The sequence below is a fragment of the Rhipicephalus sanguineus genome, chromosome 1 (genome assembly GCF_013339695.2).
Source record: "Rhipicephalus sanguineus isolate Rsan-2018 chromosome 1, BIME_Rsan_1.4, whole genome shotgun sequence".
Lineage (NCBI taxonomy): Eukaryota > Metazoa > Arthropoda > Arachnida > Ixodida > Ixodidae > Rhipicephalus > Rhipicephalus sanguineus.
The window spans coordinates 143,832,731-143,844,745 of NC_051176.1; the positions used below are offsets into that span (position 1 = coordinate 143,832,731).

General features: G+C 45.6%; 1 protein-coding gene across 1 annotated transcript in view; it reads left to right on the forward strand.

The window, feature by feature from the left end:
• The window catches only part of LOC119399360 (multiple epidermal growth factor-like domains protein 9), a 166,682-nt gene that overhangs the window by 96,244 nt on the left and 58,423 nt on the right, over positions 1 to 12,015 (forward strand). Inside the window, exon 2 of the mRNA XM_037666178.2 lies at positions 2,721 to 2,894. Within this exon, the coding sequence (XP_037522106.1) occupies positions 2,721 to 2,894 (174 nt within the window). The remainder of the gene's footprint in view (positions 1 to 2,720; positions 2,895 to 12,015) is intronic.

Sequence of the window (12,015 nt, forward strand, 5' to 3'; positions counted from 1 at the left end):
ACTACACTGCCCCGCCACTCTAAAACCAGCTCGCTTAAGTTAAACACTAAACACAAAGCCAGAATTGTATTAAACAGCATGTCTCGTAAATAATATGCATGAATGATTGGCGGAATCCTAATTGCGCTTATCAAATGAACGGCAAAAAATTTTTAATAGAAATGACCCCCGTATCACTATGGGAGTTATCTGATTGTTCTGTGCGATGTTATTCTAATTTTACAGCGAAGAAAAAACATCGTAGGCATGTGCCGCAGAAATTAGGCGAACACCGCTACTCACCACTGGCCCACTAAGATGTCGCAAAACGGAGAGTGCGGCAGTAAGTCATAGTTTAGCCGCATGGGCGAAGCACTGAATGCGATAGCAACAAATTGGAATGTGGTACGAAGTAAGGCTAGCAGGTAACTTCTTTAAGATCCGATCTTCGTAAAGGTTCGATCTTCGTGAAGATCTGGCGTAACTCTACAAACCGCTGGCGCAAGCGAACACGACCGCTCCAGCAAGCGAATCGGTTTTCGTGCTGTCTACCGCTTCAGTGCAATGTAAGCGAAGAGAGCAAAGCACGTAGAAGGGTATAATCAGTCTTCTGATCTATGACGCAATGGCGCGCGCGCCAGCGCGCATTACCACGTCTTTTTGATCAAAGTTTGAAGTTCCTGTCCGAGCGACCCAACTCCCCGCCACCGGAACCGCTTCATGCTCCTTCGCGCGACGGAGCCAGCCGTCGCGTTTCATCTATGCTTGAGCCGCACCCGTCGGCAACCTTCGAACGCTTTCACTCGCACATATGTAGAGCATACGACGCGCGGGGTGATGTTATCAATTTGGACTTTATGGGGAACATGATAGCGACGGCTTCGACAGAAAGGCCCCTCGAGTGTCCATATAATTGTTATCGCAATAGAACGGAGATAGTGTCCGTGGCATAACTTTGACGTGCCATGTGTGCTGCCTGCATCTGTTTTACGGGCATAAACCGCACATCGAGATGCGCCGCGCATACCTACGTATGCTTACCGTTGCGCTTCCGTCAGTATACTCATGCCTGTAGCAACGAAGACAGCGTGTCTCAGCTTCTGGAGAGGAGTTGTACAGACTGTCAACGTTTCTTTTTCTTGAGTGAAAACGTTAACATGTAGTCGGCGTTTGTGCATAAAGCAAGAAGAGTTTTCTATTCAGTATCATGTGTGAAAGATGGTGACAGTATTGATGACAATCTAACAGCTTTTTCTCAGGCTAATGATTTTTCACTTCCTTGCATTTTTTTTGTGACACCAATTCATTTTTATTCTGTAAGTGTTTCACTTCAAGTGTGACACCAACTCATTTTCACTTTGTAAGTGTTTCACTCCAAGTGTTTTCATGTGTTCCCCAAGGTTCGGTATTGGGCCCTCTGTCATTTCTTGTACACATCAACGATATCTTTACAGTAGTTGAACATTCGGTAAGAGTGAAACTTTTTTGCAGATGACTGTTTAATTTATTCTACCATAACGAGCGCGCACTATCAAGTCAAAATTAGTCCTTGTTTGGAAAAAATTCAGCCAGTGGTGTTATGTAAGGGGTATGAAAATAAACTACACTAAATCAACATACACACATATGACTCAAAAAGCAAGCGTTATGCCTTTTGACTATTGTATCTACGGTAATTTATTAGTACATGCTCACCAATTTAAATATTTAGGTGCCACTCTTACGCAAAATCTCGCATGGCATACGCACAAAGGAAATTTGTGCTCGAAAGCGAACCAGAGACTAGGTTTTTTAAGGCAAAAATTACAGCAAGCTACGCGAGATATAAAACTGGTTGCTTACAAAAGTTTCATTAGACCATTACTAGAATATGCGTCGGTTTTGTGGAGCCCTCATCAGGACAGCCTGGAAAAAAATGTAGAAAAAAAATGAACGCCGTGCCGTGCGCTTCACATGCACAAAGTACCGTCGGTTAGATTCCGCCGCGCAGATGTTAGAGTTCTCTGAACTGGAACCACTAGAAGCACAAAGGCAAAAGAGCCGGCTCAAATTTCTTTGCCATACTGCATAGACAACTAAAAATTAACAAAGGCGAGTAACTGCCAGGGAAATGAAGCAGTCGTGTTAATCACAATTATGTTTTACTTCCATACTTTTCTCGCAGTGATGTGTTTCGTTATTCTTTTTTTCCAGCTGTGATTCAATTTTGGAATGCGTCGTCAAGCTTTGTGGTAAATGCAAGTGATGTTTTTCAATTTGAAAAATCGTTATACATGCATTTAAATAATTACGCTGCTACTTGGTATACCTGTTTGGTTTGTTTGCATTTATTTTTACCCTCCCTGTAACAACCCTCAACAGAGAGTTGACAGTATTATTAAATAAATAAAAATAAAACGCTACAGTCATGCCAGCTAGCTAATGCGTACACCTCGGCCAAGTCTGTGCCTTTACTACTGAAAAAATACCCGCCTCAAGGAATCCTCCGCGTTTGAGGCCCGTGTACTTAGATTTAGGTGCACGTTCAAGAACCCCAGGTGGTCGAAATTTCCGGAGCCCTCCACTACGGCGTCTCTCATAATCATATCGTGGTTTTGGGACGTAATTATTATTATTAAGGAATCCTCCGCGACGTTCACATCTCCTTCAACGAAGAGTACGTGGTATATATTTCTCGTTTGGTGGTGGTGGTGTGTATGTATGTGTTCTTACCTCTTCTTCGTTTCTCTTCTCGTGCGCAGAAGAGACGACGGAGCAGCAGTGGCCGCTGGGTCCACCACGCGAGGTGACCATCGACGCCATTGCCGAGCACTCGTTCACGCTACGCTGGAAGCCGCCGCGACCGAACCCAAACAAACACGTCAAGCTGCAAGGGTACATGCTCACTTACGCACCCACCGGCAAGGCTGCCTTCGGTAAGCTTCTTTTTCTCACGCGTGGCACTTCTTCTGCAGTGTTGTTCGTAATTTCCATTCGCGTCAACCATCATTAACTTATGACCTGTGATGCGCCAATTATCTGCACAACAGTGTGCGAAACAACGCTTCAGAGCAGGAGTAGAGAAAACCCAGGCCACCTGCTTATGCAACATGAATTAATTCAAACTTTGGTGCAGATAAAGGCGCAGTTGCTTCACATGGTTCCCCGCCGATATGACCCCAAGTGCTAGGTAGATGTATATCACGTTCAAGGCAGCGCCAAGCTTCGTTAGAGACATCGCTACATCTGCTGCTCTCAATTCTGTGCACCGCACTGGCGGACAGCGGTTTGTGCGCGAGCGGAAGTAAAGGGGGGCGCGAGCTGTAGATTGTAATTGCTTAATTCATTGTCTCTTAGAGACGTTGATGTCGTTTCTTCACTACATTGCCGGGCTCGAAACAAAAATCACAGCCAAGTTGACCCATGTGCACACCAAACGTGCACATGTATACATGTGCACGTGTGTGTCATATATGACGTACACATGCACATATGTGCATGTCAGACGTATAAAAGCAAGAAAACTGCATATATGTAGCTGTTCACGTGTGCCATCATTGTTTCAAGCCGCATCGACCCTTAATGCAGCGTTCTAAGATCTTTTGCTCGGCAAAAAGGAAAAATGAAATGAAGTGCCATCAACAACAGCCGATAGAAGCTTTAGCTAACAGTGAACGAAAAACGATAAAGCATAATTTACGAATAACCTACAAGAATAGCTCGTTGTGTATTGAACTAACGTCGTTTTCGCGTGTAGTTCCACCACCGCCATGTGTCATTTATCTCATGGCTCTACCCTGTCTGTCTACTCCCAACTCAGCTCTAGTGACCCCTAGGGCACAGCATGTCACTCCTACAGCGCTGCATGTGTTACGTGGCAGCAGTAATGCTCTGCTCTTGCAATGGACCGAGCGCACGACTCAGAAACGAAATAACCGAAGTTCAGTGTCGACTAAAGTATAATCAATCGTTAATAAGAAAAATGTCACAGTTCCACCGCCAGTGCGAAGCAATGAATGCGATAGCAGCGGCTTGGAATGTTATACGAAGTAGGCTAGTAGGTCACTGCTTTAGGAAACGCAGTCACTGCAGCGGCGAAGTGACATTCGTGCTGTCTATGACTTAAACGCTAACTACGGTGAGAGCACAACACTACGAAGATACAAGTCATCCGCTGATGCCCTCCAGAGATCCGGCGCACGCGACCGCGGGCGATCACGCCCTGTCGGTCAAAGTACGCATTTCCTACCGGACACGCGCAGCCGCCCCTCCGGTTCTCATCTCCATGCGCCTTTCGCGCGACGGAGACGGTCCGTTCGTGTCATCTCTGCTTGAGCGGCGTTCGTCGATAGTGCTCGCGGGCTTTCATTCGCACATAGAACGTACGATTCGCGGGGCGATGTTATCGATTTGAATTTTGTACGGAACATGACGGCGACGGCAAAAATGCGCCTGGAGTGTCATGATATTAATTATAACGATTGTTTATGACCGGTTTAAGCACACACCTATACGTCCTCAATGTAACAAAAGAGGAATCAATGATGTGGAATTCTCCTCACAAAACCCCTTATTGCGGAGAAGGTAGCCTCAAAAGCCAGTCTCCCATGACGCCCATTTCCCACAGGGTGGATTGTCCTTCCAAGCGACTTAGGGTTTCGTTCTGTCGAGCTTGCTCGGAGGCGATTTTCAGACAGCTGCGCCTCCATGTAAGTAAGCACGCGTATAGGACTCCAAAGCGTGCTGGAAGTGGCATGTCCTCGCCATGTCCTGATCACCCACACACACACACATGTATATATATATATATATATATATATATATATATATATATATATATATATATATATATATATATATATATATATATATATATATATATATATATATATAATTCAAAAGAAAGTTCTGAAGGTCCGGTGCACATGTAGTTGAAGAAATGAAGGAGCACACTTACGAAAATTGCATATTTTTACTCATTTACGTTTCGGCCGTGGCACGGCCTTCGTCAGAATGAGTATATATGAGTATATATATATATATATATATATATATATATATATATATATATATATATATATATATATATATATATATATATATATATATATATATATATATATAAAGGAAAGAAGTGTTAATTTCAAGGGCTCGTTTTCTTTGTTATACACAATATTAATACACAAAATACACAATATTAATTAATCGACCTTACACGCATCGAGCGACACTGTCGTGTCGAATAGCTTTGCCAGGCGAATGAATGGGAACCGACTCAGCACACGTAGTCGTTAACGAACGACGACAGTACGAGGCGCGCGGAAACACTGCATGCGGCTAAACGTTTCATGCACACTGGCAGTAATTCAACAGCCACTCGAGACTCGCAGTTGTGCTCTCTTGTGAAATGCAGTATCAACTTGTGGCATGCTTGCCGTGCAGAATATACTTCCAGTATGCTGATCGCCAAGGGTTGTTTGATCATCTTTTCTATGGCCAAGCGGCTCTAAGTTTATCAAATAATTTCTACAAACACTAAGTTAGAATCGGTGAATTGCTATTCGACAATTGTGCGGAATAAATTTTCTGCTCTGCGCAGCAGATGATAGTGATATGTTATGAGAATAACCGATCAAATCGGCTAAGTTCTCGCGTGTGTTGTTTTCTTTTCTGTGCTTGGTTTGGTGGTTTTTTAACGCGATAGCGTTAAAGAGCTCGTTTCGCAGAAATTCCGGTGTCGGCGTCATTGGTTGTGAGCGAAAAATCATCGTCTTGTCCGTGAGCGAAAAATCCAGAAAGATGAAAATAAAATAAATAATAAAATTATTCGGTTCGAGTGAGACTCGAACCCAGGTGGTCTTCGTGGCAAGCAGGTGTTCTACCACAGAGCCATACACACTGTTGCTTGTAACTGCTTCAGAAAAAAAAAATTCGGCAGATCCCACGTACCGTGGGAATCTATGTTATGCGAAGCATGCGGCGGGAAGGTGACTGTGGCGTAGTTTTTAAATCATCATCAGCTGCAAAAGCATCAATAAAGTGAACAGCTGCGTCGGTTCGCGTGTTGCCTTACGGACGCTTAGTGGGCCCTTCACTGATTGGCAAAAGGAAGAATTATGGCGTAGTGGGCACTTAACTACTATACTTCCGGTAGGCATTCTAGGATAGTTTGAAACGGCCAATGTAACGCGCACACTTGTTCGTTTCCCTACGGCACGGTTGAGGCATGCACCGAGAACCGAAGGCAGGCCAGCAATTGAGAAGGCGATGCGCATGGGGCCCGATTGCGCTATCGCGTTCTACTCTTGAAGGCGAAGCTCAAGCGTCCTCCAAGTTTTTGTTGCTTTTGTTGGTTTTCACGTGTTTCTTTTCCTCCTTTTCTTTTTGCTTTTTAAGCCTTCTTAAGTTCCTTTTTTATGTGATTCCAACGGCTTCTAGAATTGCAAAAATTACAATAGAGCTCAGCTAGGGCAATCCACACATCACTAGGTGATGAATAATGACATCATGGCTGCGCCGCTTTCGCGCGTCGCTGCCGAGTCATAAATGGCCCGCCAGCCGTTTCCAGAATGCGTTTGCGTTGCGGAACTGGGCATGCTCGGACGGCTGTGGAATTTGCGTGCATTTCTATGTCTCCGCAAATTTATGCGCAGGCGAGTCCAACAGCGCCGATCCCATGCTCGGCTGTCGCTCGCTCGGGAGAGTGTCGGCATCGAATTGGATTAGCATCCGCGAAATTAATCCGCCTAACGACGAGCCACGACCCTAAGGCTCTTTTGGTCGAGGGAGAGTCATAGTGACCGTGCGATAACCGCAGTTAATAGGGAGATGTCGCTGGCGCTGAAGGGGGCTTTAGGTGGACCAAATAAACGCATCCGTGTGCTAGCTTGCGTGGTCGCCCAGTTAACGCGCTGAAAGGGCGATTTTTGCGAGGTCTCGTGGCCGACGAATACCGAGCATCAAAACTGACGCAATGGCCAGTACGCGTACGTTCGAAGTCCTTGCGAACACCTTTTATCAGCTTTTAGGGGCGCATGTTTTTCCGTGTGCTTCAGGCTGTTTCCACTAGGGTACTAATTAATCATCGCTTCCCAACTTTGATACACCTATTGAGATTAATAACGAGCGCATGGAATTCGCAGTAGCTTACTCGTTGTCCGCACTGTCGTTTGATCTCTCAAAGCAGCCGCACTAAGCAAGTGACCCGCGAGAACGAGCCACATCGACGTCCCCCAGGCATCAAAACTTGCACCAACCCGATCGGCTTTCGTCGTGTAAAAGCCGTTGTCGGAATGGTCGCGTAAGCTTTATAGCAGATGCACTCTTTTCACTCTTCTATGGCGTTACGAACACCTCTATGGTGCCGATACTTCATGAGCGCGTGTGGATGGTGTTTCTCTTCCTCAACCGGAAGTCGTCGTTCATTGCAATGAAAGCAACACCGATGTAGCTGCGAAAGCTATACAGCAACGTATCTGCATCGCGCGCAAGCTATATTTTGATCTTTGGGCATATCTGTCAATGCGCAATGTAATGTTCAGCTAGCAATAGTCGCCTCTCACTTTGAACTTCATTGTGTACGACGCCTCCTCTGCTGTTGTTAATCCTTGGACCTCTCGGCAACGTGCGCTGTGAATGGACGTTCACATGTTGCCCTTATATTGTGCTTAGTCTATACATATTGCAAAAGTTGCTTCGAGTTGTCGATGAATTCGCCCTCGCGCTGCCAATTGCTGGCTTCCGGGTTAGCTCAACTGGTAGAGTGACCGCCCCGGAAAGGCGTTGGTTCCGGGTTCGAACCCCGCACTAGGACGAATTATTCGGCGACTAAGAGGCTTTATTTCTGAGAAATCCGTATGGATTTCCTTGTGGCTTCGTGCTACAAGTCGGGTGGCTGCTTGTTTTCTCTTTCTCAGTTTATACATATACAGCTGCAGACTATGCTCGGCTTATGTGCTTATTTGTTTGTGTGGTCCTAATTTCTTCATGTTTTTGTTCTAATTATCCTCTATTTTATGTTTTCTGTCTGTCATTGCTGTTGTTATGGTCGTGGTTCAGGTTCGTTAGTCGCTTTTTCACGTATGTGAACCATTTTAAAATGTACTTATATATTCCATGCGCGCAAAAAATCAAAAAAGAAAACAAGATAGTATGTGCGTACGTTGCTATATATAAGCCAACTTTGCTAGAGAGAACCGAACTCAGTGTCACAACTCCCCCAAAATAACTGGGTGGACAAAGTGGCTGTCGCGGGAAAAGCAGCGCTGTTGTCGAATCTTTAATTCTGGTCTCTCAGTTCGTGGCTCCTGGTGCTCCAGAAGGGAACACGTGCTGTGTGATCTAGCGCATGCCACGGTTCAGCCTCACAGTGTTTCGAAGGCGGAAAGGGCACGACACCCCAGGGAATGCTTCCTTGCATTGCAGATAACAGACACGCTTATATAAACGCTAAATCGCGCGTTGAAGGCTGTCCCGACTTTTCGGTAGTCGATATCAGTCTGTGATTCACTCGTTGACTTTTTTGCTGCACATTCCTTAAAAACTTGCGCAAAAGAACGCGCGGAAAAGCGTTAACTGTCATGGGTAAGTTTTTAAAAACTTCCGCACCATGTAAAAGAACGAAAATATCGCACGACATGTGTAATTGTTGACAGTGACACAATGCCGTATTGTCCGCTTGGACATATGACTTGAACTGGTGCAGTATAATGTCCACAGAACGACAGCAGACAGCTCCAGGGGTAACTTGATCGCGTGTTGCGCTTCTAACATCAAAGACGCGGGCTCGACTCCCATCCACGGCGGTCGCATTCCGATGGGGCGAAATGCAATGTCATCCGTGTGCATAGATTTAGAGCGAACGTTAGAGCTTAGTAACTGCAATAATTTGATTCTCGATTTCTGCTACCAATTTTCTTAGAACAGCCCTTGAGTATTAGCGATTATCGAAAAATCTGAAGCGCCGAGTTTACTCATACTATAAATAAATATAGTATACTTACGATATCCACGATCGAATACTGCATCATGGCGGGTGAAATTAATATGTAGTCTCTGGCTTTGAAGTAAACCGCTCATTGGAGGACGTGAAAGCGGTGACTATCACATCATCATAAACACTAGAACAGTTTCACGTAATTTCCAGTTTGTGTACCACATTGGTCCACTTCAGCCACACAATAAATGCAGTGCACATAACCGCACGATATTTATTATTGGTGCAGAGACTCACAAGTAAACATCGTACTTCAGTTTTTGTGAAACCGTTGCTGGTTTCCCGTATCTTCTCTTTAAAAAATGCAGCATCATATGTTAAATGCATTCATTCTTGCTAGAGCTTAGTTTTCTTTCTCAAGTGCAAAGCCCTTAATTTGAATCGGTTGAGAGGTTCTTCACTGAATTACGTTTTCCATGCAGTAGTTCAACAGAGTAGCATGGAATCTTGTTCCTAGCTAAAGCAACGCTTATACCATCGCAGACCCAGAACACTCTAGACAGGAACCAAGACACTGGCGCAGCGCTGGCTCTATCACGAGACCAGCGGGCGCTCGCACTGTCTGGCATGTGTAGAGCGGCATAGGGAGCTGGGTAGCAGAGTTTGGTTCTAGTAAGATTAAGGTCTCGCTTGTACGTACATGGTTAAGCATTGCTATGTCATCCTTCTACAAACGTGCACCTCTTCGGCGAGCGACATTTACTTACTCTCTCTGTGTGTTATGTTTACCTGCTTCTATAGTATACTACCTAATACAGGAATTGAAGCGTCTCGTTATTTTTTTTTACCTTGGTTACTTATCGAGGGCAGAAGATCCCCAGCGAAGAGCAACGACAACTCCTCTGTTTATTTTTACCTAACCTAAAAGAAACCGAAAGAAAATGCTCTACTTTGTCCAAGCTTCGCATTGCACTAGACTGAGGTGTCTCATGCGTCGGAATGCTATATGCGCGATAGGGAAAAGACAACTGCAGCCTGGTGTTGAAAATGCTGGAACGTTGGGCCCGTAACAGTAAAAACTCAATTTTCTCCTCTTTGGACGAACAGATTCCTCGGGCGATAAATAGCTAACCTGAAACGTTCGCTATATAGAGTCAATGTGCGTAGACGATATTTTCCTTGCACAATAGTATAATAAAAAGCGTAAGGGGTATAAACGGCACCGAAGACGCGTTGTGAAGAGAGCTCATTTTAACGCATTTACCGTGCGGGAAACGCGAGTGTCCCTCGGATATCGCCATCACCTTCTGTTCGTTCTCGAAAGCTTGAGGGCCGCGTGGTCTTTGTTGGCCGGGTAATTTAGCTCGTTTATTATTCTTTTTTTTATTGCGATAGCAATTATATGGACAGTCTCGGCTGATTTTTGCCGTCGTCGCCGTCATGCACCGTATATATATATATATATATATATATATATATATATATATATATATATATATATATATATATATATATATAGAAGCCACAAAGAAAAATGATTCATAAACACTTCCCGACGCACGGAATCGAACGGGTGACCTCTCGCTTCGCAGCGCGCGGCGTTAGACGGTTAGGCCGCGAACAGTACCGTCTTTCAGCCTGCTAACGGCGAGCTATTTATATACACCATTTACTTCAGCACCTTTCTTAGTCAACACATAGATGGCGCGAAGTGCGCGCGTGGCGCGCTTTAAAGATCGTCGCCCCGCTCCTACGAACGCCGTTGCTCTTCGCCCTACAGGGCATTGTCTCCTTCGTGCGCTTATCTCGAGGAAAGAAGGGCGCGACCGGGGGGGGGGTGGAGCGGGGGGTTGTATGTCTTGTGCTTTCCCCGCGACGTCCGCGCTGAAGTCACAGAGCGTACGAAGGTCACTTCACTCGCTGCAGCGGTCGCGTTTGCGAAAGGAGCGCGCTGTTCAAACAGAAATAAGTAACAACTGTGACAGTTAGTTCGCGCTCGTCCTGTGTGTACCTACCTGTTCGTTCGTTTCGTGCGTCCCGCTTTATGTTTGAGCAGTGCGCTTCAAGTGTCGAGCTGTGACGCATGATAGTTCGCGCTCGTCCTGTGTACGTCCTTTTCGTGCGTCCTTTGAGCTCGAGCGACGCGCTGGTAATTTCGAGCTGCTTTCCGTTCTTCGCGTTACATTCCAATTTATTGCTGTCGCATTCATTGCTTCGTCGTTGCGGCGAAACTGTGACTCTTTTTTAACACGAAAGAGTTTCATGCCGGGTTCCGCTAAAGATTGTCGCCCGTCATTTCAGTCAAGGAACTGACTTCAATAAAAGGGCACGCGAATAGCTCAGATATAAATTCAGAAAAAAAAAAGGCTTCACTGAGTCGCCCGGTCGGGAAATCGAACCTCAGACTTCGCGACTTTCGAGGAGCCAAACGCGCTGACCACTTCGCCCCAAACGCAATCACTTTCCCACGCGCGAACGCATAACATGTGCGTCTAACTCTGACAGAAATGGCGCCGTCATCTATATGAGCGGCCGGTGCAGAGACGGCCGAAGCGTTGCGAGAGAGTCTCGGCATGAATGCGTTCTACCAGCATAAGACACGCGTTAGCGGGAAGCACAACCCTTTCACGTATTCGAAGCGCACAATACTAACTGTGCCTCTCGCATTCGAGAATCAGAGTGCGTCGCTACATACCGGATTGCCAAAAACACTACGAAGTCGAACCAAAATGCAGGGCGGAGATGTGGAAGGCGGTGTTAACACCTGTGCATTCACGTCGAATCTGTCATGCCGGCCCAACAGCAACACACGCGCTATGCAAAACGTATTTCTTACATGGGCCCTGCAACACTTTTCTAAGTGATAATCGAATGGCTTCATAAAAGGAGTTTATTGCCTCACGAATCGACTGCCGCAAAAATTTTTCGAATCGGTCAAGTCCGATCGGAGTTACAGGGGTTTGTCGCACGCTTTAAAGGGACACTAAAGCCAAACAACAATTTATGTCAGAGTGAAAGCTCAATGTATGACAACGTCTAAAACGGCGATATTATCAACAGCAGTGTCCTACTTACCGAGAAATTAAGCTAAATGTATCACACGATGGGCGCCACGAGCGGCA